This window comes from Ovis aries, chromosome 8, assembly GCF_016772045.2.
Source record: "Ovis aries strain OAR_USU_Benz2616 breed Rambouillet chromosome 8, ARS-UI_Ramb_v3.0, whole genome shotgun sequence".
Taxonomy (NCBI): domain Eukaryota; kingdom Metazoa; phylum Chordata; class Mammalia; order Artiodactyla; family Bovidae; genus Ovis; species Ovis aries.
The window spans coordinates 47519762-47544354 of record NC_056061.1 but is presented as its reverse complement, the minus strand read 5'-3'; the positions used below and the strand labels follow the sequence as shown (position 1 = coordinate 47544354).

The window sequence follows — 24593 nt, the reverse complement described above, 5'->3', positions numbered from 1 at the left end:
CGAACATGGACTAAATTGTTCTTGTCTTCAGCAGAGAGGTGACTGGCTTGTCCCAAAGCTAACACAGTAACATGCTTATCTTAAAAATATGTCAGTCCTGAGAACATAAAAGCCCACAAAACACTGGTTTGCTGGCTTAGACTTTTGATTAGGAGTTCTCCTTCCTTCACATATGCCTTTTGCAAATCAAGTCATTTAAGAGTATGAGGGGAAGGATCATGCTGGGATGATTCACTTTGAAAGGGAACAATATATTTTCTAGCCCAGGAGAAAAAAGATTTTCCCTTTGGAGTATGCCTCAAAGCATGATGAGGACACATGGGAAAAGATGGTAGCTGTCACTACAGCCTGTTAACAGCACTGTCAGTCACCCTTGTTGAAAGGCAAGAGCAGAGAGTGGCTGGTCCTTGTGCCCTGAAGTTGAGCTGGCACAGAATAATGGCATCTACTTGGATGGACTTTCAAAGGTGAGGGTGCTGAGAAGACCCTAAAAGTCTCTTTTCTGAGAGTTGAGTTGATGTATTAAGTACAGCATTAATATCTTCATTTTCGTTTCATACACGTTTCTACCTTTATCATTCCTCCATTCAGTCACACTTGAGTTAAAGCAGTGATTCTCAAAGTGAGGTCCCTGGACCAGCCTCATCAGCATCACCTGGAAATTTGTCAGTAAAGTAAATTCTCAGGGGCCCCTAGAGCTCCTGAACCCAGTAATCTGGGCATGAGCTTCAGCAAGCTGGACTTTCACAAGCCTTCCAGGCGATTCTGAAGCATGATAATGGGTAAGATCCACTGAGTTAGGGAACCACCTATAGGCAGAGTCTAACCCCTGTGCCCTTCCTCAATGATACTTCTCAAGACACTTTGTTATTATCATCTCAGAAAATTCTTAGCCTTGTTTGGTTGGAGGAAAGAAACCTTAGTCAAAACTTACATGTAATTTTTCCAGGTCCTGTGCTGGCTTCGAGTCTTAGGATGCAGGGAACTGGGCGAAGGGAGAGAAGAGAAGGCTACAGCAATCCATTCAGACATGGACCCCAAAACCTTGTGGGGCCACCTTGTGACAGGTCAGCGAGCATCCACCTGATTGGGGAGGAAGACTGCCCATTAGCACAGGAAACCTTTCATGTTAACGCTGCCCCCTCTCTCCTGCAATCCTGCTATACCCCATCCTCTGATTTCATGACCTCTAACATCCTGTGCCTCAGGACCAGTCCAGCTAAATAGAACAGGATAAAATAATCCAGGTATCAATGTCGGGGCTCACCAACAGGTGAAACACATCCCTCACTGGGTGCTCTTCTGAACTGGCTATATTAACAGGAAGATATGGAAAACAATGGAGAAGGAAATGGCAGGCCACTCCAGTATTCTTGCCTGGGAAATCCTGTGAACAGAGGAGCCTGGAGGGCTACAGTCCCTGGGGTCACAAAGAGTTGGACACGACTTAGCAACTAAACAACAACAAAAAGAGTTGCAATAAATTTGAAGCAAGTGATAAATTTGAGGATTCCAACTGAAATGAGATGATCCTCTGATACTTCAAATATGTTTTCTTAGAAAATAATAGTCTTCATTTTTTCCTGAGAATAAATTAATACATGCTTATTATAGAACATCTGAAACACTTATGAAAAAGAATCAAGAAAAAATAATCAATTGCAACCTTGACACTGATAAATCATTCATGATATTTTGTTCTATAGGCTCATGACCCCTTAAATGAAACTCCTGGGCCAGATACACTTCAGAGTTCATAACTGCTTGCTGTTAAAGAGTATTATGATGCTAAACTACCATTTATTGTATGATGCCCCATCAGAATCTGAAGCAGCACCCTGTAATCACACACATTAGATATCTCTGCAGCAAAGTAGATGCATATTCTTATTTGGTCAGATAAAATAGAGCTTCACATTAATTCAGGTCAGATTTTTCTTCCCAACAAGTCACCAAGAGACCTTTGTGATATTTGAACCAAATGCATTCAGTGCTGGAGACAAGGGATTTGGACTGGTATTCTTTTCAGAGACACAAAAATAGAGCTTAGTTTCTCCTTAATTCAATATTATATGAACGTAAACATTTCCTCACGTTATTAAAAATTCTTCAGAAACATGCTTTTCGATGTCTGTGTAGCAAAGTGTTTTATTTCATTATTTCTCTCATTTGGGGAATGACACACTATTTTCTTTTCTTTTGTTATTGCAAATGACACTTTGACAGATGTGTCTGAATATCAAATCACCTGAATGTCTGTGTATTTTCCTAGGTAGATTCCTAGAAAAAGAATTGTGGGGTCAAGTAGAGTGAGCTTTGAGGGTCCTGGTGACTGTTCAGAAAAGCTGTACCAATTTACACTCTTGCCACAGCATGAGTTTTGGTTGATTTGTGTAGTTTGCTGACTAAGGTCCGTCTAGTCAAGGGTATGGTTTTTCCAGTTGTCATGTATGGATGTGAGAGCTGGACTGTGAAGAAAGCTGAACGCCGAAGAATTGATGCTTTTGAACTGTGGTGTTGGAGAAGACTCTTGAGAATCCCTTGGACTGCAAGGAGATCCAACCAGTCCATTCTGAAGGAGATCAGCCCTGGGATTTCTTTGGAAGGAATGATGCTAAAGCTGAAACTCCAGTCCTTTGGCCACCTCATGCGAAGAGTTGACTCATTGGAAAAGATTCTGATGCTGGGAGGGATTGGGGGCAGGAGGAGAAAGGGACAACATGGGATGAGATGGCTGGATGGCATCACTGACTCGATGGATGTGAGTCTAAGTGAACTCCGGGAGTTGGTGATGGACAGGGAGGCCTGGTGTGCTGTGATTCATGGGGTCTCAAAGAGTCGGACATGACTGAGTGACTGAACTGAACTGAACTGAACCCACTTTGCTGAAGGCACAGGAGAGATGCACTTGCCGGTCACATACCTTAACAAAGTTCTAATCAGGGACAACCACATTTAGATTGTATTTTTTTTCTTACACAGATGATAATGAGCAACTCATTGTTTTTCACATAATAAAGAGGGAAATGGGAATAAGGTAAGTTTACTACCAGGTGGCCCTCATTAGATGGGACTGAGTTGGATCTGGACAAGGGAGGAATTGCCCCTCTTCTGTGAAGGGAGTATGGAAGTCACTGACATATCATTGTGAAAAAAAAACACAATCATTTTTCTTTGTGCACTGATTAATTCTGTTTCTGGAAGACCAGAGCCTTGCATTTCCCTTGCATTTGGTATTTTCCTATTTCTTGGACATTCAACTGCTCTTCAGAATGGCCATCAGGGAGCAGAAAGAGATGTGAAGACAAAATTAAATCAGACAAGCCAATAATCACGGCTAACCCTCCCAAGTGCCCACGATGTGTCAACCCTAGTGCCGAGTGCCTTACATGCTTTATCTCATGTAATGCTGAGTGCACTGGTACAGAAACTGGCGGTGGTGAAGTTCAAAAGCACGTGTTTGCTCATCAATCCCCCTTCTCCCCTAGTCAGTCTGGAGGAATTAAAGGTTTGCAGTTTCAAAGATCTCTGCAAGTCTAATGTCTTGAATGACTCCAAGATAATCCAAAGACTCAATGACTCCTAGTCAAGCCATAAAACCAAATGTTACCCTTAGATGTTTTTCTGTCGGTATTGCCAGTACTATCTGTAGGAAGCAGTGAAAATAGTATAAAATCTAAGAAGAGTCCAAATAATTGTAAACATGTCGAAGGTCTTATATAGACAAGAGGGAGGCTGGATCTCAGTACAGTTGAAAGTCGAGAGTCTGTTCACACAGAGAAAAATGAAGACACACATATACTTTAAAAAACCACCAAACCTACAAATACATTCTTCCCAAATGAGACTACAAGTTTAGTAATGCTAAATCAGGGTTCACAACCCCAAGTTCCTTTCCATTTACAGCCTTTTCTAATAAATTTTCTTTCTCTCTACCCTTTATGTATTTAACCTTGCGGGATAATTGATGTAGTGTGTGTGTGTGCTAGTTGCTCAGTCATGTCTGACTCTGCGACCCCAAGGACTAAAGTCTTCCAGGCTCCTCTGTCCATGGAATTTTCCAGACAAGAATATTGGAGTGAGTTGCCATTTACTACTACAATTGATGTAGAGAAGGACACAGTTTTCATACACTGATAAAAGAAAATGGAAGAGATTTTTTTGTTGTTATATGGAATGAAATAACCCCACTCTTGCCCTCATCTAGAAACTCAGTTTCTGCACAGTTTAGTATACACTGTATAATGGCTGTAGTTCATAGAAAAAGAGGGGGGTATAAATTTAATTTTATTTTAGGAGTGAGTTAAATTTATCTCCTCAACAATCTTCTCAAAAACTAAGGGGTGCTTCCATCAAATCTATCAAAAGACCCAAGATGTATCAAGAAGTGGACCATTTCCTCCACTGCAGCTTTTCTTTATACTTAAAATAGCATTCTTCTGATAATTAGGTGTCAAGTGGGTAAAAGGACTTCTAAGTGATTTTTCTTTGCCACAATAGGGTATATGATTAATTTTCTAAGTATACCAGGCTTATAGGATGAGAAAAATAGGTGATGATAAAAGATTGGAGGCAAGAGGAGAAGGGGATGACAGAAGATGAGATGGTTGGATGGCATTACCAACTCGATGGACATGAGTTTCAGCAAGCTCTAGGAGTTGGTGATGGACAGGGAAGCCTGGTGTGCTGCAGTCCATGGGGTCACAAAGAGTTGGACACGATTGAACTGAACTGAGAGGAGATGACCACTCACCCTCAAAGAACATACTTTGTTTCTTCCAAAGGGCCTAATTACTTGGGAGGAGGAGAGAATTTTAAAAAATTAGCCACCACTAGTAACAGACATTGACATTGACAGTGAAGTCAATCAGTCGGGGTGTCCCACTCTTTGCGACCTCATGGACTGTAGCCTACCAGGCTCCTCTGTCCATGGAATTTTCCAGGCAAGAGTACTGGAGTGGGTTGCCATTCCCTTCTCTAGGAGATCTTCCCAACCCAAGGATCGAACCTGGGTCTCCTGCATTGTAGGCAGACGCTTTACCACCTGAGCCACAAGCTCTTTAGCTACTCAAACTGCACAACTGCATTTTTAAAGCTAATTACAAATTTGGATTATCTCATTTAGTGAATATACTTCGAAGCAACCCACTTCTGTTTTAATGCTGAACCAAAGTCTGTTAAAAAAAACAAACAAAAAAACCCATTGCTTGAATAAAATTACACTTTCAATGTCAGTGAATCTTGAATGGCAAAATACCACAAGCTTAAAACTAGTAATGCCATGTGGTTCTGTTATCTTACATTTACGAGAGAGTTTATAGTTTCCTAAGCCCTAAGAGACTTAGAGGGTTGCAACTCAGAGCAGCTTTGCTATCAAGGGCAGGTCATTCATCGCCTCTGAGCACAAGCCTTTCACAGGTTCCTGTGAAGATCGAATGAGATGTCAGACAACAGAGTTTTTGCAAACTCCTAACACATACATAAAATGTTGGGTATCACTGTTCTTTTTACAAACAACTTTGCAAGGCATAAAGATACTAATCCCCATTTCACAGTTAAGGAAATTGACAACAGCAAAAACAAAACAAATTAACAACAACAACAACAACAACAAAAACCCAAAACAAAACAAAACTGAGGAGAGTTTTATCTTTGAAATGGCTACAAATCCGCTGAGTAACTCTCTGGACGTGATTTCCTCAGCAAAATGAGGGAGTTGAATAAGATGCTTTTAAAACTCTTCTTGAGATTAATGGTTCTGTGATCAGGGACTTGGCCATTGTAGGGATGGGGCACTCTTAACAATGACTCTTAGAAAGCAGTCTCCCCTGGAGGTCAAGGTCAACAGGTAACAGTCTGCAGTACTGGGCTGAGGTGGTGAGCAGCCTCTCACCCCTGGGGACGGGATGGGCATTAATTCATTTTGCTGGATTAAGGGGAGGCTGGGGACATCCTAGGTGAACAGCCAGGGCCTCTGGGGCATAGGAAGGAGGTCCGGGAAGAGCTTAAAACAATAGCTCTTTAGTAACTGATAAAATCACTTCATGGGAAATAGATGGGGAAACAGTGGAAACAGTGTCAGACTTTATTTTGGGGGGCTCCAAAATCACTGCAGATGGTGACTGCAGCCATTAAATTAAAAGATGCTTACTCCTTGGAAGAAAAGTTATGAGCAACCTAGACAGCATATTCAAAAGCAGAGACATTACTTTGCCGACTAGTCCGTCTAGTCAAGGCTATGGTTTTTCCAGTAGTCATGTATGGATGTGAGAGTTGGACTGTGAAGAAGGCTGAGCGACGAAGAATTGATGCTTTGGCACTGTGGTGTTGGAGAAGACTCTTGAGAATCCCTTGGACTGCAAGGAGATCCAACCAGTCCATTCTGAAGGAGATCAGCCCTGGGATTTCTTTGGAAGGAATGATGCTAAAGCTGAAACTCCAGTCCTTTGGCCACCTCATGCGAAGAGTTGACTCATTGGAAAAGACTCTGCTGCTGGGAGGGATTGAGGGCAGAAGAAGGGGACGACAGAGGATGAGATGGCTGGATGGCATCACTGACTCGATGGACTCGAGTCTGAGTGAACTCCGGGAGCTGGTGATGGACAGGGAGGCCTGGCGTGCTGTGATTCATGGGGTCTCATAGAGTCGGACACGACTGAGCGACTGAACTGAACTGAACTGAACTGGTAAAATATTTCACTATTCTAACAACTAGTATAGCCAAATACGTGTAGACCCCTGGGAATGTCAGTCTGGTGACCAGCCCTACTGTTGCTGGACTATTAGTTTCAAAGAGATGGCACCTCTGCGGGCCACCACCTTTCCTGACCGAGTTCCTACAGTACTGGAGGAGAGATCTAAAAGGGTTACTCTTTGTAGTGTGAGCGAACATCATGGTTACAAGGGAATCTCACTTCAGAAGGGCTGGGGCCACTAACTTTCGTTTCTACTACTGATACTCTACCAGGGCTATCTAACACAGCTTTCTGTGATGAGGAAAATATTCAGTATCTGCGGTGTCCAAAATGGTGGCCATCAGCCATATGGGAGCTTAAAAGTTCCTAGTGAGACAGAGGAACTGAATTTTAAATTGTAATCAATTCAAATTGATTTACATTTAAATAGGCATACCTGGTTAGTGGGTACTTTATTAAACGGTGCGGCTCTAGGCTGCCTCATGTACTAGCTTTCTAGGCAGTATTTTGGACCCCAGAAGCTCACAGGACAATCACAGGACAATCATCTCTTCAACAAGCATTTACTGACCTCCTCCTGGGTACCATTTAGGTGTCTCGAAACAATGGTGAATGAGATCACCACGGACACTTCCTGCTCTCGTGGTGTTTCTCAGCTAGATTGATGTCCAAAGACCTCACAAAATCTTGACGTGGTTCACCAGACTGCTCTTAGGAAAAGGTGGGTGAGGAGATATGGTAATGCTACACTAAGCGTGAAAGCACTGCTTTTTCGTTTCTTCATATTTACTGTTAGAGAAGCTGGGGGAAAGTTTAAAAAAGGGATATCTAAATGGTTACTATTCACTCACTTACAAATAAAGTCACATATCCCAGAGAAGGGAAATTATCTGTAAGAAATTCCCTCTTGCACAAACTTAAATTTACTTAGAAGAAAAAGTCAGTGGGACCTGCATTCTTCAGCTAAGAAAAAGTAAATGGTTATTTAATTACAGCAATAGTCATAAAAAAGTACAAGCAGGTCTCCAGCTGCAAGCAGTGGGCAAGGGAATGTTTATTCCAATTAGCTGTAAAATGATCAGGTTTTCTAGAAGGTACTTCTTGTATAAGTAAGGCTGATTGCATTCTTTTACACTACAACTCCACTCTTAGCTAAAATTTTCACAGTGGCTTGAATGAGATTTGATGAGCAAAGCTTTCTCTGCTTTCCCCAGGCAACTCCAGGTGGAATATTTTTATCTACATCCCAAATCTAATACCAGCTACATTATTTCTCAGAAACATAAAAGTGGTTTGGTTTAATGATTTTCCAATTTCCAATATTGCTTCCTGTGTCCCGTGGTCAATTTTCTCCTATCCTGATCACCTCTTCCTACCTTACTGGGATTCAGATTGATAATAAGAAAACATGACAAAATATTCAAGAACTGTTTTCTGCTCTTATTTGAACCAGAATCCAGGTCTGCCAAAATTTAAGAGGACAGAGATATTACGCTCTGGGATACAGTGTTTTTAAGCTAATTATCTCCATCGTATTTATATTATTTCACTTGAGGAGAGTCACTAAGCTAAATAACCTGATTTTGCTCAGCATCACAATGGGATTGTACCTGGATGATACCACTGAGCCAATCTGACTTTCAGGAGCTTCAAAATGCCACTCTGGTCCTTCTGTGCAAAGTCGCAGTATTGGTTTTTAAGTTAATAAAAAATGTCCATCTATACAGACACACACACACTCTATCACTCTTTCCCTCTGAATTGAATAGAAAGAGAAATTACAGTGGTCAGAAAACAAGATGAGAGTTCAAAACTTAATTCTAAAATTACAAATTCCATTTTGAGACTACCATCTGCTGGAAAAGGTTAAATCTCAAATGTTCTGCTGGTCCCATGCTGTATAAAAATATTACCAGAAATTTGGTGACAGCTTTAGCAATAAACATGCCAACTTGTGAGTGGCCCTGGAGTCCTTATTCATATTCAGAAATACTAAAGAGAGTAGTCACATACTATTTTATGACCAGAAGGGCTTTGAAAAGAAAGGGGTCCATCGACGTTAATTTTTTAAGAAACTACAGAGATGAGTTTTTTTTTTTTGAATATACATTTCAAACAGAATTTCAACAGTCACTTGTATGAGGCAGAAGACCTTTGAATCATAGGTCTTGTGGCTTTTGTGTTTTGTTCTACTGGCATGGGAAGGTGATATGAGGAAATGTGCTTTTTTTTTTTTTTTTCTGCAACAGAGAAAGAACTGGGGAGCAGCCACTTCAGACAGGATGGAGAAAATTAATTAAGATAAAACATTTCTGAAAGTTTCCACTTACACATTTCAGATGCCAAGTTACTCTAGTTGGAGAACCCCAGCTAGAAAATTCACTTCTTTGATACTCAAGGTTTTACCTTCCCAAAATATAGTGGGGAGCTTGTTCAGATTTGCACCCCTAAGAGGATAGTGCAGTCAGAACAAGTCACCGTTGACAATTCTGAAAAGCAGCAGCTAGAAAGAAACAAGTGTTGAAAACACACAATCTGATACACAAGGAGCTAAAAAGAAACAAGTGTTAAAAACATACAGTCTGATAACAAAGGGGAGGGGGCGAAGGGATAAATTAAGAGTCTTAACATGTACACACCACTGTATATAAAATAGATAACCAACAAGGATTTACTGTATAGCACAAGGAACTGTATTCAGTATCTTATAATAACCTATAAGAGAAAAGAATCTGAGAAGAATAGATCTGAATCACTTGCTTGTATACTTGAAAAAAAAAAACAACTCTACTTCAATATAAAAAAAAATACCCAATCCAAAATATACCGGGGGTTTCTGTAGCTTTGGAATATAAATATTGGCCTCTACTTATGCATAGTAATAATCATACTTTTTAATGACTCAAAACTTCCACATTCTAGGAACTGTGTTAGGAATATTATGAGTATTATTAGCCTACTGAGTGAATGAGAGAACCATGGCTCAGAGAGGCAACGTGCCTTGCCCAAGGTCACACTGGAGGAGATAAGAGGGGATCACATGTAATCTGTATCCATGCCAATTTGACTCCAAAGCTCACCCCTTTCCTCTGCAACAGTGCTATCCACTACACTCTGGGGAAACTATATTCCTCTCCACAAAACAAACAGGTCCACTTTTCCACATGCTACCAGTAAAGTGTCAAATTAAAGTGACAAAATTTCAGGTCCTTCAGCCATATAGATATTTTTGCAAAAAGCCGATTAGCTTTTTAGCACTAAAATGGTTATATTCCATGAAGTATACTAGAATTAAAAATTCTTTTCATATTGCAGTTTCTTAAAATACTATCAGGCTTCTAAATGACCCAGATTATTCTCTCCAGGTGAATTTTTTAAAATTTAAATTTATTTTAATTGGAGGCTAATTACTTTACAATATTGTATTGGTTTTGCCATACATCAACATGACTCTGCCATGGGTGTACACATGTTCCCCATCCTGAAGCCCCCCTCCCACCTCCCTCCCTATACCATCCCTCTAGGTCATCCCAGTGCACCAGCCCCAAGCATCCTATATCCTGCATCAAACCTGGACTGGCGATTCGTTTCATATATGATATTATACATGTCTCAATGCCATTCTCCCAATTTATCCCACCCTCTCCTGCTACCACAGAGTCCAAAAGACTGTTCTATATATCTGTGTCTCTTTTGCTGTCTCGCATACAGGGTTATCGTTACCATCTTTCTAAATGGACACCTATCCTCAATCGTGAAAGATGATGCTGTGAAAGTGCTGCACTCAATATGCCAGCACATTTGGAAAACTAGCAGTGGCCACAGGACTGCAAAAGGTTAGTTTTCATTCCAATCCCAAAGAAAGGCAATGCCAAAGAATGCTCAAACTACCACACAATTGCACTCATCTCACATGCTAGGAAAGTAATGCTCAAAATTCTCCAAGCCAGGCTTCAGCAATACGTGAACCGTGAACTTCCTGATGTTCAAGCTGGTTTTAGAAAAGGCAGAGGAACCAGAAATCAAATTGCCAACATCCGCTGGATCATGGAAAAAGCAAGAGAGTTTCAGAAAAACATCTATTACTGCGTCATTGACTATGCCAAAGCCTTTGACTGTGTGGATCACAATAAACTGTGGAAAATTCTTAAAGAGACGGGAATACCAGACCACCTGACCTGCCTCTTGAGAAATCTGTATGCAGGTCAGGAAGCAACAGTTAGAACTGGACATGGAACAACAGACTGGTTCTAAATAGGAAAAGGAGCATGTCAAGGGTGTATATTGTCACCCTGCTTATTTAACTTCTATGCAGAGTACATCATGAGAAATGCTGGGCTGGAAGAAGCACAAGCGGGAATCAAGATGGCCAGGAGAAATATCAATAACCTCAAATATGCAGATGACACCACCCTTATGGCAGAAAGTGAAGAGGAGCTAAAAAGCCTGTTGATGAAAGTGGAAGTGGAGAGTGAAAAGTTGGCTTAAAGCTCGACATTCAGAAAACGAAGATCATGGCATCCGGTCCCATCACTTCATGGGAAATAGATGGGGAAACAGTGGAAACAGTGTCAGACTTTATTTTTTGGGGGGCTCCAAAATCACTGCAGATGGTGACTGCAGCCATGAAATTAAAAGACGCTTGCTCCTTGGAAGAAAAGTTATGACCAACCTAGATAGCATATTCAAAAGCAGAGACATCAAAGGAGAATTTTGAAGAAGGCTGAGCGCCGAAGAATTGATGCTTTTGAACTGTGGTGTTGGAGAAGACTCTTGAGAATCCCTTGGACTGCAAGGAGATCCAACCAGTCCATTCTGAAGGAGATCAGCCCTGGGATTTCTTTGGAAGGAATGATGCTAAAGCTGAAGCTCCAGTACTTTGGACACCTCATGTGAAGAGTTGACTCGTTGGAAAAGACTCTGATGCTGGGAGGGATTGGGGGCAGGAGGAGAAGGGGATGACAGAGGATGAGATGGTTGGATGGCATCACTGACTCGATGGACGTGAGTCTGAGTGAACTCCGGGAGTTGGTGATGGACAGGGAGGCCTGGCATGCTGTGATTCATGGGGTCGCAAAGAGTCAGACACGACTGAGCGACTGAACTGAACTGAACTGATCGTCTATCATGAGACACAGCAGTGAAGATATGTAGGTGCAGAATCTTCCTTTGGGTCCTGATCTTTGAAGAATATCATGACCTTGACAATGCCCACGTAGAAAAACACCCAAAGCAGAGAAGTGGCATTTAGGGCTCATGTACCATATTTTCCATCCTTAGGTCAAAGACATCCAGGAAATCAGACAGTCAGTGACTAAGCTCTCTGCAGGAGTAGAGATGGGCATGTGTGTTTACTGGGGTTGCCAGTCAACTTAGTAAAGGGCACACCAGAAAAAGGTTGAAGGAAAAGGCAGGTGGAAAATAACCTTTTGGGTAGCGAGGAGGGGAGGGCAGCACTTCATTCAACAAAACTTTTCATACATATGAGGTCTCCTGTAATATATTTTTCATTATTCTCCTAGTCTTGAAACCATAACTGTGAGAATGCTGGTTACCAGGTAAAAAGGCAACTTTTGTTGTTTTTCTCAGATCTACACTATTGCTGTTTAGTCACTAAGTCATGTCTAACTCTTTTGCGACCCCCAAGGATATAGCCTGCCAGGCTTCTCTGTCCATGGAATTCTATTTCCTTCTCCAGGGTATCTTCCCAACCCAGGGATCTAGCTACTGTTTCCTTCTCAGCAGATAGATTCTTTAGGACTGAGCCACCTGGGAAACTCATACTAGTTGTATCCACTTACAAAAATGTTACACAACCTAGAGCACCACAGCCTTCCACACATCCTCTGTGAAAGGACAAGTAAAACAGTATTTCTTGGAAAGACAGGCATTAACTAATACACTGCATTTGTTAATGCAGTGGAGCTTTCTCCACCACCTCAGTCTACTCTTAAGGGTTCAAAAGTTTCGGCACAAAGCACAAAGAACATCTCTTAGCTACTCAGCATTTAGTTCAACTCCACAATATACTTAGCAAGATTGCTTTTTTTCCCGCCTTCCTTGGTTTAATGACCTCAAATGTACCAACATCCTGTCTTACCTAATCCCCTAACAAGTTCTATCAAATGCCAGGACAGAATCAGACAGCACTGCAGGCAGTGAGATCATTTGCTAAGAATTCATTTTTATTCCAAAAATTAGGAGTGCCAGACCATTTCACACACTCTATCACACAGCCAGAAAATGAGCCTGGCACTTTAAGAGAAACACTTAAGCTGATTTTTTTAAAACCTTTCGTCCATCACAGGCCCTTTAAAAACCTAATAACTCTCTCTTCATAAAAAGATGCACAAATAAACGCAAAACCTTTCCATGTAACAGGAGGGGTTCAAGGGCCCTTGGAAGCCTAAGAATCCACAGACCTCAGGTTAAAAACCCCCGCTGTAAATGAGCTTCAACAACAGTTCCCTTTGTGCGTGGGTCTCTGTATTGGATCCTGGTCGCTGGAGCATCCCACCTGACATCCTCTGGTGTCACTCTAGTCTCCATGAAAAATGACCTTTCTTGTTTTGGCTTCAGGAACACCCCTACCAGGCTTCTGGTCAGTTACCGCAAACACAGCCGCGCCTCTCCCAAGCTGCTCTGGGAATACGCGACTTCTCCCCGTTTCTCCTGGACTTGCCTTCCCCTGGACGGTCCTGGGGTCTGCTCTTGGATTTGCTGTCATAGATGCTGCTCTCCCTTCTCCATCCTGTCTCTTTCCTTCTTGGTCTTTGTGAACTCTTATAATTAAAAAAAAAATTCATTTTCTTTCTTTACCATAAAAGTAACAATCTTGATTTTTGTATTTAACTTATTAGTTTTTCCTCTAAAAGCATCCTTCTCCCTTTTATCCCTTTGCCCCCTGGGATTAACCTGTCCATGGATCAAAGCAACAGGGTCTGGCAGTATCTGCCCAGTTGGGACAGGGTTTCTCCTACGGAAGCAGTAGGTACAATGGGAAGATGGTAAGCCTGAAGACAGACAGATGGGGGTCTAATCCCAGTTTACTAAGTTGACAGACTTAGGCCAACTATTTTAATTTTCATTATTTTTAACATATTTTTTTCATGTGGGCCATTAAAAAGTTTTAGTTTGTATTTAATTGGAGGATAATTGCTTTACAATGTTGTGTTGGTTTCTGCCATATAACAACATGAATCAGCCATAAGTATACATACATCCTCTCCCTCTTCAACTTCTTTCCCACCTCCCTCCCCCTCCTACCCCTCTAGGTCATCACAGAGCACCAGCTCTGGGTTCCCTCTGTCATACAGCAAATTCCCACTAGCTGTCTACTTTACATATGGTCATATGTATGTTCCCATGCTACTCTCCCAAATCATCCCACCTGGAAGGTGAAATCGTAATCACTGCACCATCAGGGAAGTCCCCGGCCAACTATTTTAAAGGAAAGCTCAATTTCCTAATATGAAAAAATAGAGATGATAATACCAACCTATACGTTTTTTTCCTTTTTTTTTTTTTTTTAAGGGTGATTGAGCTGATAAGCATAGTTCCTGAGACACAGAATGCTGTGCTGTGCTCAGTTGTATCCCGCTCTTCTCGAACTCACGGACTGTAGCACACCAGGCTCCACTGTCCGTGGAATTTTTCCAGGCAAGAATACTGGAGTGGGTTGCCATTTCCTTCTTCAGGGGATCTTCCTGACCCAGTGATCGAACCCGTGCCTCTTGTGTCTCCTGCATTGGCAGGTGGATTCTTTGCCACTGTGCCACCTGGGAGACACAGAAGGTGCCTAGAATATAGTGGTTCCCATGTTCCCCCTCTAACTCTTCATTAATGGGACTCAGCATACATTCTACACTTTAGAGGCAATGCTTGATGCTGGTTATTGTGCAGTCAGGACCACTTATATTTGCAGTCTTAAGTATCTTTTTAAACTTAATTGAGATCTAATTCACATACCATAAAATTCACACTTTTGAAGTGTATAGTTCAATGGCTTTTAGTTTATTCATGGAGATGTGTATGCCACTGCCACTATTATCTAATTTCAGAACATTTTCATCACCTTAAAAAGAGATCCCACACCCACTAGCAATCATTCCACATTTCTTCCTTCCTGCACCCCCTTCCCACTCCCAGCCCTTGGCAATCACTAATCTAACTCTTGTCTCTATGGATTTGTCTATTCATATAAATGAAACATTTAATATAAATGGAACCATACACTATGTGGCCTTTTCTATCTGGATTTACTTAGCATTCTGTTTTCAGGCTTCATCCATGTTGTAATATGTTTCCATTCCTTTTAATGGCTAAATAATAATCCATTGTGTGTATGTATCACATTCTCTTGATTCATTTATTAGATGATGGACCTTTGGTTTATTTCCACTTTTTGGCTATCATGAATGATGCTGCTATGAGCACTTAAGTAGAGCTGGATATACGTAGACACATGTTTTTCAATTCTTTAGGAAATATACCTGGAAGTGTAAATACTGGGTGTGATGACTAATTTTATTTTTAACTTGGCTATGTCATGGTACCCATACATTTGGCCAAGAATGTCAAAATATTGCTGTGAAAGTAATTTTTAGATGAGATGAACATTTACATCAGTAGATTTGAGTAAAGCAGATTACACTAGATAAAATGGGTGAAATCAGTTGAAGGCCTTAAGAAAAAGACTGACCTCTCCCAAGGAAGAGGAAATTCTGACAGCTTCAGACATGAAGCGCAAATCAGCTCCACCCTGAGTCTTTAACCTAGGTAGGCCTAGCCTGCAGATTTTGGACTTAACAGTTTTCATGACTATGGTAGACAACGCCTTAAAATGAATCTCACTCTTTCTGCATATACAAACACATCTTAGGGATTTCATTTGGTAACTCTGTATTTAACACTTTGCTGTTGCTCAGTCACTAAGTCGTGTCCAACTGTTTGCAACCTCACGAACTCCATCCAGCAGGCCAGGCTTCTCTGCCCTTCACTATCTCCAGAAATTTACTCAGACTCATGCTTATTTTGAGGAACTGTCAAGCTGTCTTCCAAAACAGCTGTACAATCCCATCAGCAACGCATAAGAGTTTAGATTATTTCACATTCTTACCAACACTTATTATTACTATTTTCTTATCTTCAGCCATCCTAGTGGGCTAAAGTGATTATTTCATTGTGGTTTTGAGTTGTATTTCCCTAATGACCAACAGGGCTTCCCAGGTGGCACTAGTGGTAAAGAATCCACCCGCCAATGCCGGAGACACAAGAGACATGGTTTGATCCCTGGGTAGGAAAGACCCCCTGGGGGAGGAAATGGCAACTCACTCAGGTATTCTTGCCTGAAAAATTCCATGGACAGAGGCACCTGATGGGCTACAGTCCATGGGGTCTCTAAGAATTGGACATGACTGAGCAGCTGAGCGTGTCTCAATGACACATGATGCTGAGCATCTTTTCATGCACTTATTGGCCATTTGTACGTCTTTTGGAGAGATGTCTATTTTAATTCCTTGCTCCTTACTTAAATGGATTATTTGTCTTTGACTGTTAACTAGTAAGAATTCTTTTTATATTTTGCATACAAATTCTTGATCAGATGTATGTTTTGCAAATATCCTCTCCCATTCTAAGGGTTTCTTTTCATTTTCTTAATGGTTTCCTTTCAAGCATAGAAGAATTTTATGAAATTACATTTATCCATTTTTTTGTTGTTGCTATCTTGTACTTGGTCATGTCTAAGAAATTGTTGCCTAATCCAAGGTCACAAAGATTTATTCCTATGTTTTCTTCTAAGAGTTTTATAGTTTCAACTCTTACATTTATGATCCAATTTGAGTTTTTGCATGTAGCATAACATAGGGGTTCAACTTTATTCTTTTGCATGTGAATATCAGTTATTCTAGAACCATTTGTTGAAAATACTATTCCTTCTTATCTAATAGTGCTGGCATCTTTGTTGAAAAACTTTGACCACAAACCTAAGAATTTATTTCTAGACTATTGATTCTATGCCACTGTCCATCCTATGACTATGCTGTTTTGATTACTGCAGCTATGTAGTATGTTTTGAAATCAGAAACTGAGTTCTCCAATTTTGTTCTTCTTTTCATGTGGACCATTAAAAATTTTTAGTTGATATTTAATTGGAGGATAATTATTTTACAATGTTGTGTTGGTTTCTGCTGTATAACAACATGAATCAGCCATAAGTATATATACATACCTCCCTCTTAAACCTCTTTTCCACCTCCCTCCCCATCCCACCCCTCTAGGCTGTTGCAGAGCATTGGCTTCATATTCTTATATATATATGTAAAATCATTTTGCTGTACACCAGAAACTAATACAACACTGCAACTCAACAATACTTCAATTTTTAAAAATTAGCCTGTCAATTTCTGCAAAAAGCTAGCTGAACTTTTGAGAGGGATTGTGTTGAATATATATGTTTATCAGTTTGGTGGTATTACCATCTTAACAATAGTAAGTCTTCTGCTCCATGAATTGTGGATGTCTTCCACTTATTTAGGTCTTCTTAATTGCTTTCTATAGTGTTCTATAGCTTTCAGTGTATAAATCTTGCATTTCTTTTGTTAAATTTATTCCTGAGCATTTCATCCTTTTTGATGTTGTTGTAAAGAGAGCTATTTTATTTTCAGAGCATTCCATTGATAGTTTATAGAAATAACATTGATTTTAGTCCATTGACCTTTTTATGCTATAACCTTTTATCCCACAATCCTAAACTTGTTAATTACAATCATTGTATGTGTGTGTGTGTGTGTGTGTGTGTTTTGGTGTGTATGTGGATTGGAGTCTTAAGTATTCTAAAAGAGCATAGGTAGATGTTAGCACACAAACCCAGCACTGAAATTGCGCTGCAAATACCAAGAGCCCACACTAGCAGTCCCTCCTCCCTGGGTGATACTCCTGTTTGGGGGCCATAGTCTTAGCGGCATTCTTACTCTTGCTGACAATCATGCAATGATTTGCACCGCAGGGACTGCAGGATCATGGTGAAACAGGAACCTCTGCCCACAGAAGCGATGCTAGAAAGACAGGTCCTCAGCCTGTCCCCTTAGGTCTGTCTATTCAAGTGGGCATCATTAGGTACAAACGCCCCAGAGTCTGACATCACCATCCCCAGAGTAAAAGAATTTAAAGTTTCGCTTGTATAGGAAACCACATCCTAAAGGAGTTTTGAATGAACCTTTACAAAAGAACCTTCCTGTTAGGCGAGATTTCTTACAGGTTTTCAGAGATACGTTCTACCTACAGCTTTCCACTTTAGGATAGCCTCCCAATGTACATTACTTTGAGGGACAAGTGGTGATTATTTTCCCAAAAAACTGCTAAACCTGACACAAGTTCTAATTTTATTCTTTACTAGACTGTATTTTGTTTCAGGTTTAAAAACTTATTTCCAGCCAGCCAGCAGTCAGAGACCTACTTTGCATATTGATCCATGAGTCACTGACTTGAAGCATGCACTTGCCCAGAATACCCATGCATGTGAAAGGATCAAAATATCACACTTTGATTGATTCAGAAAGTCACTTCCTACCACTATGCAGTCTGGACTTTCTGTGCTGTGTCTGACTAACTGGGGAGGTTGTAGGAGCTGCGAGCCAGGAGTCACTGGGCAGAAGACCTAGTCCCTTTTCTGGGCACCAAGATCCCGGGGAGTGAAAACCCCAGCTCTCCATGGCAAAGTATATCCACATGACTTTCATGTGAGCATGATACAGGTATCGAAGTCATCTTTTGAAGGGATCCTGTCATTTCGGTTTGACAAAAATCGAGAAACATTTTAGAAAGAAAATCGGATTTGTGTGTCAATGAAGAATATTCCTGAAAAGAAACTCTTGTTATGAAACTGAAATCTGGAGACCGCGGTGGTGCTAAGTTGAGTCATCAGTTCCCTTTACACCCTAATAATTGAGGCACTTTGATCACAATGACTGCTCTGGGTGATGCTTTTGTGTTTGCTTTTTTAAGTACTTCCCTGTGTAAACAGGTTGTCTTACGATCATCTCGCAAACATGTTTACATTTGGGGGATCACGGGGAACATCTGTTAGAAACAGATTTCACGCTTTTCTGTCAACTTAGGGAAATTTGAATCGTATTTCTTGGTAATATAAAAAAGCTCTTGGAAAGTTAGATGAAGTTATATGGGAAGGGGGTGTGATGAGTTATTTTGATTGCTCTTCATACTCTTTGTATATATACTTAGAAATTTGTCCTGAAAATATCCATTTGAAGTACCAGAAACGGGCATGAATTGTTATTTCAGTTTTGCAGATGCAGACTGAGGTATGGAGAGGGTAAGTGGCTTGGTCAGTGACTGAGAATGTGGCCAAACTGGGATGCACACAACCCACAGGACTTCTAATTTACAGTCTTCAGGTATCAAGGGTCTTGCGATTTTATTTCCACAAAAAGCGTTCGAATTTCTTGCAATTTTATTAAGAAAGTCTCTTATTCTACAGAGGGCAAGAGGAGGGGCTGGGTGATCAACTGTAAACAAGGGCAATTTTTTTAAAAGTCTTTTTTAAATTGAAGTGTAGTTAATTTACAATGTTGTGTTAATTTCTGCTGTAGAGCAAAGTGATTCAGTTATCAATGAAGTGAAGTGAAGTGTTAGTCATTCAGTTGTGCCTGACTCTTTGCGACCCCATGGACTATAGCCCGCCAGGCTCCTCTGTCCCTAGGATTTCCCAGCAAGAATACTGAAGTGGGTTGCCTTGCCTTTCTCCAGGGGATTTTCCTGACCCAGGGATGGAACCCAAATCTTCTGCTTTGCAGGCAGATTCCTTACCATCTGAGCCACCAGGGAAGCCCACATGAAATTCTCCAGGCCAGAATACTGGAGCGGGTAGCCTTTCCCTTCTCCAGGGGATCTTCCCAATGCAGGGATTAAACCCAGGTCTCCCACACTGCAGGCAGATTCCTTACCATCTGAGCCGCCAGGGAAGCCCACATGGAATTCTCCAGGCCAGAATACTGGAGTGGGTAGCCTATCCCTTCTCCAGTGGATCTTCCTGACCCAGGAATTGAACCACGGTCTCCTGCATTGCAGGAGGGTTCTTTACCAACTGAGTTATCAGGGAAGCCCATATATATATATGTATATATATATACACATATATATGCATATGTATATTCTTTTCCATTATGATTTATCATAGGATATTGAATATAGCTCCCTGTGCTGTAGAGCAGGATCTTGTTGCTTATCCATTCTCTATATACAGTAGTTTGCATCTGCTAATCCCAAACTTCCGCCTCATGCGTCCCCCACCCCATTCCCTCTCTGCAACCACGAGTCTGTTTTCTATGTCTGTGAGTGTGCTAACAAGAGTGGTTTTCAAATCTGGGTCCCGAGTTAGAGATGCAGGTGTGAGCAGCAAGGAGAGGATGCAGAAGCGAACAAGAACAAAGCTTGAAGGAGAAGCTGGACCCACACACTTGAGGCAAAATGCTTTCCTGAAACCTCAGAACTGAGCCCGTCCCTGCGCCTGCCATGCCGAGAAGCACAGGGCACCTCCTGGAGACGCACCCACTCACTCTGGCCCTGGGAGTCTAGGCAGCAGCCACCTCCTTATGGAGGGAAGTAATCGTCACCAGGAGGGAACAGAGACACAGCAGGGTCCACAGAGCTGTCCCATGGGCAGCACAACCCCAAAAGTCAGGCCAAGAAACCCTTGCCCTTGACCCTACCTCAAACTCATGACCCTCCCTGCTATTCAGTGCCTCAGAGTTTCCCACCCAAGTGAGCTTCCAGCATCAATGCAGGAGTTTCCCCCAGTCCATGCTCTTTATTTTTATTTTATTTTTTAAAAGATATATTTTTTTAATGTGGACCGTTCTAAGTCTTTATTAAATTTGTCACAATATTATTTCTGCTTTATGTTTTTGTGGCCATGAGGCATGTGGGATCTTTGCTCCTGGACCAGGGATTGAACCTGCACCCCTTATATTAGAAGGTGAAGTCTTAACAAGTGGACTGTCAGGAAAGTCTCTCCATCCTCTTTAGAGTGGGCCAGTCCACCTGTATGGCGACTAAAACAGCCAAGAGGCAACTGTTAAAGGAAATGCAGATATACCTTGGCTGAGTGGATTGGGGGTTCCCTATGCATGCATCCAGGCCCCTGTAGAGTAGGATGCAGTTGGGGATGGGAGGACAAGAGGCAACAAGGAGGGAGCAGGCTGTGCACCAGCTGTCCCTGAACCACCACGCTCCAGATGGGAACTCCAAGGAGACTGTGAATTCTGACCTCAAAGCTGGCCTCTGAAAGGTCACTGTGTCATGGTAAAGGTTAGTACACATTTCATACACCCAGTCTATTAGCTTGATTTAGAACATTCTAATATTTAAATGTATGGCACTTGAGTTTCAATTGTGCCCTTGCCCCAAGCTGCACACAGGCTAGGGCCAGGTCAGATGGGCACCAGGGGATCACACATCCTGATGTTGCAGACACTGACCCCCTGGGTGAGGAAGCTGAGGTGGCTGCAAGGGGCTTTCAGAATATCAAGGTGCTTATGCAACAAAGGTTTCTTTCACTGTTGTTTTGGAGAGATATGCAGAAAGTGGGTAGCTAAATGTTTTCCCATCTACCTTCTCTGCTGCCAAATACATCAGGATCTTGCTATGGGCTAACTGAGAAAAATCTTCATTAAAAAAAAAAAAATCATCCAATTCTTTCATCTCTTGTGGTTTCTTTCTTCATACATACTTTGTAACATATTTACCAGCAGCTAGTTTAACAACTTGATGGTACCAGCGGGAACCAACCCAACAGCAGTTAAGACACATCAAGGAAGGACCAAGCGTAGTTGGGAAGAGACAAATACCAATGAACGTTAGGGTGAATGGTGAGAAGCAATTAAGTAGCTGCACATCATAAATATGATTCATTTTTAAAGGCCCATGCATGTTACACCCACTTTCAGGAGTTTCCCAAAGTAATTTAAAACTATTTGATGTTGTTTCCTGTTTTTCAGTCCTTTTATCTGTTGACGGGGGTGGTAATTCTACTGTTACCAACTGAACGAGAAGAAAAGTGAAGGATGGGGCACGATTCTAGTTTTAATCATCAACATCTGTTTTTAAAAGTTCTCATTTTTAGATTTTAAATTCTCAAATTTGGGGCTCAAAGTTTCAAAATCCTGAAGGTTTATCCTCTATAACGGTAACAAAGGATCACACCAATATTTTTGCTTGGAGTTAATGTACTTACCAACTTTGGGCTTTCTGTGCTCTCCAGAGCTCCCTGCTAAAGCACCCCATCTTCAGAAGAGGGAGAAGAAAACTGGGGCAGCTCATTGTGTTCAATCTGCAATTAATGATTTCTCTTTGCTTCCCTGAGATAAGGACTGATCAGAAAAAGACCTTTTCATATTTTGCAGCCAAAGTTTCAAAAACACTAATATATTTCACAGATATTTATTTCATCAAATTATCCTCATGTACTGCCAGCAGCATGGGAGAAGTGGCCACCTCTTTTTACTTGGCCTGCATAGCTCATTGTTTTAATCCAGTAGATGGTTCAGTTCAGTTCAGTTGCTCAGTCGTGTCTGACTCTTTGCAACGCCGTGAATCGCAGCACGCCAGGCCTCCCGGTCCATCACCAACTCCCGGAGTTCACTCAAACTCATGTCCATCGAGTCAGTGATGCCGTGCAGCCATCTCATCCTCTGTCATCCCCTTCTCCTCCTGCCCACAATCCCTCTCAGCATCAGTCTTTTCCAGTGAGTCAACTCTTCGCATGAGGTGGCCAAAGGACTGGAGTTTCAGCTTTAGCATCAGTTCTTCTAATGAACACCCAGGACTGATCTCCTTTAGAATGGACTCGTTGGATCTCCTTGCAGTCCAAGGGACTCTCAAGAGTCTTCTCCAACACCACAGTTCAAAAGCATCAATTCTTCGGTGCTCAGCTTTCTTCACAGTCCAACTCTCACATCCATACATGACCACTGGAAAAACCATAGCCTTGAGTAGATGGACCTTTATTGGCAAAGTAATATTTCTGCTTTTCAATATGCTTTCTAGGTTGGTCATAACTTTTCTTCCAAGGAGTAAGTGTCTTTTAATTTCATGGCTGCAGTCACCATCTGCAGTGATTTTGGAGCTCCAAAAAATAAAGTCTGACACTGTTTCCCCATCTATTTCCCGTGAAGTGATGGGACCAGATGCCATGATCTTAGTTTTCTGAATGTTGAGCTTTAAGCCAACTTTTTCACTCTCCTCTTTCACTTTCATCAACAGGCTTTTGAGTTCCTCTTCACTTTCTGCCATAAGGGTGCTGTCCTCTGCATATCTGAGGTTATTGATATTTCTCCCAGCAAACTTGATTCCAGCTTGTGCTTCTTCCAGCCCAGTGTTTCTCATGATGTACTTTTCATATAAGTTAAATAAGAAGGGTGACAATATACAGCCTTGACATACTCATTTCCCTATTTGGAACCAGTCTGATGTTCCACGTCCAGTTCTAACTGTTTCTTCCTGACCTGCATATAGGTTTCTCAAGAGGCAGATGAGGTGGTCTGGTATTCCCATCTCTTTCAGAATTGTCCACAGTTTATTGTGATCCACACAGTCAAAGGCTGTGTCAATAAAGCATAGTCAATAAAGCAGAAATAGATGTTTTTCTGGAGTTCTCTTGCTTTTTCCATGATCCAGCGGATGTTGGCAATTTGATCTCTGGTTCCTCTGCCTTTCCTAAAACCAGCTTGAACATCTGGAAGTTCATGGTTCACGTATTACTGAAGGCTGGCTTGGAGAATTTTGAGCATTAGATGGTTGATGAAAAGCAAACCTACATGCTCCACAAAATAAACACCTACCAACACTATCGCAAGGTGAGAGGCATTTTAAGGGCTAGATGGTACAATCCACCATCAAAGCCTTGACCACCAAGTGGTTGATTCTGATTAAATTCCTCCAGTGAGAAGAAAGGTACTATCTCCGAAACAGTCAATTCTATTTTGGGGAATTATATGCACAACATCACTGCATCTATCATTAGAGTTCTCCCTCAGGCAAATCTGCCTCCCTATAACCTAAAAATACTGGTCTGCTCTCCAGGGTCACCGGAGCAAGGATAACACCCATACACGTGTTAGGGAACAGTCATGGCTCCATCTTTCTTTTTTACCCCAAGTCTTTTCTCCAGGTAATTGTTTTTAGTTTCTTCCAATGTTACTTTGGACATGGTTTCAAATTTTCTGTCATTGTCTCAAGCCATTGTCTTTCGAAATTAAAAAAAAAAAGCTCTCCATTAAAAAACAATCATTTAAAGCTAATACCACGCAATAGCCAACGATACATTTGCCAATATATCCATCAAAATGTGATCTCAAATTCAGCATCATTTTAACTGTGATGAGCAGACAGAACTATCTACCTTCTTCTTAGTCCTACAGTGCAAACCACTATTTCATTAACATTTGGGGCAGTTCCTTCCCATCACTGATAGACTGAGCTTGTGGAAAGTAAGTCTTATGAGGATCTTTCATATACTGCTATTGCCTTCTATTTCCTGCATTTTCTATTTGTGAAGCTGATTTCTTTATTTGGATACAACCATAGGTCTTGACACTGATTTCTATTATTAAATGTCAACTCTCTCAGCTTGAATTCCTTGATGTTGTTGTTTTTTTAATTCTTTCCTTCTGTTTATCCCCTCAGTAACAAAAGAACACATGAAAGAGAACTGTGCTCAAGAGATCTTTTGGTAATTCTTAAATTGTAGTAGGCTTACAAAGCAGAGGGCAGTCAAGATGAAAACTAACTCAATACAAAATGACCTTTAGCAACTGGCTCCCTGTGTATGCTGCACTGAAATCTGCTTGGTCAATTCAGAGAGGAAACTCAGAATAAATA

The 24593-nt window shown here is 41.3% G+C and overlaps 1 protein-coding gene across 3 annotated transcripts in view; it reads right to left on the bottom strand.

The window, feature by feature from the left end:
- Positions 1–24593, bottom strand: part of BACH2 (BTB domain and CNC homolog 2) — a 388486-nt gene that overhangs the window by 164195 nt on the left and 199698 nt on the right. Inside the window, exon 1 of one of the 3 annotated variants that reach the window (XM_060419564.1) lies at positions 935–1080. The exons of the other annotated variants lie outside the window; for them this stretch is intronic. Coding sequence (XP_060275547.1) covers positions 935–1032 — 98 coding nt within the window. The 5' untranslated portion in view covers positions 1033–1080. Of the gene's footprint in view, positions 1–934; positions 1081–24593 lie in introns of those variants that run through there. 3 annotated transcript variants of the gene reach the window in all.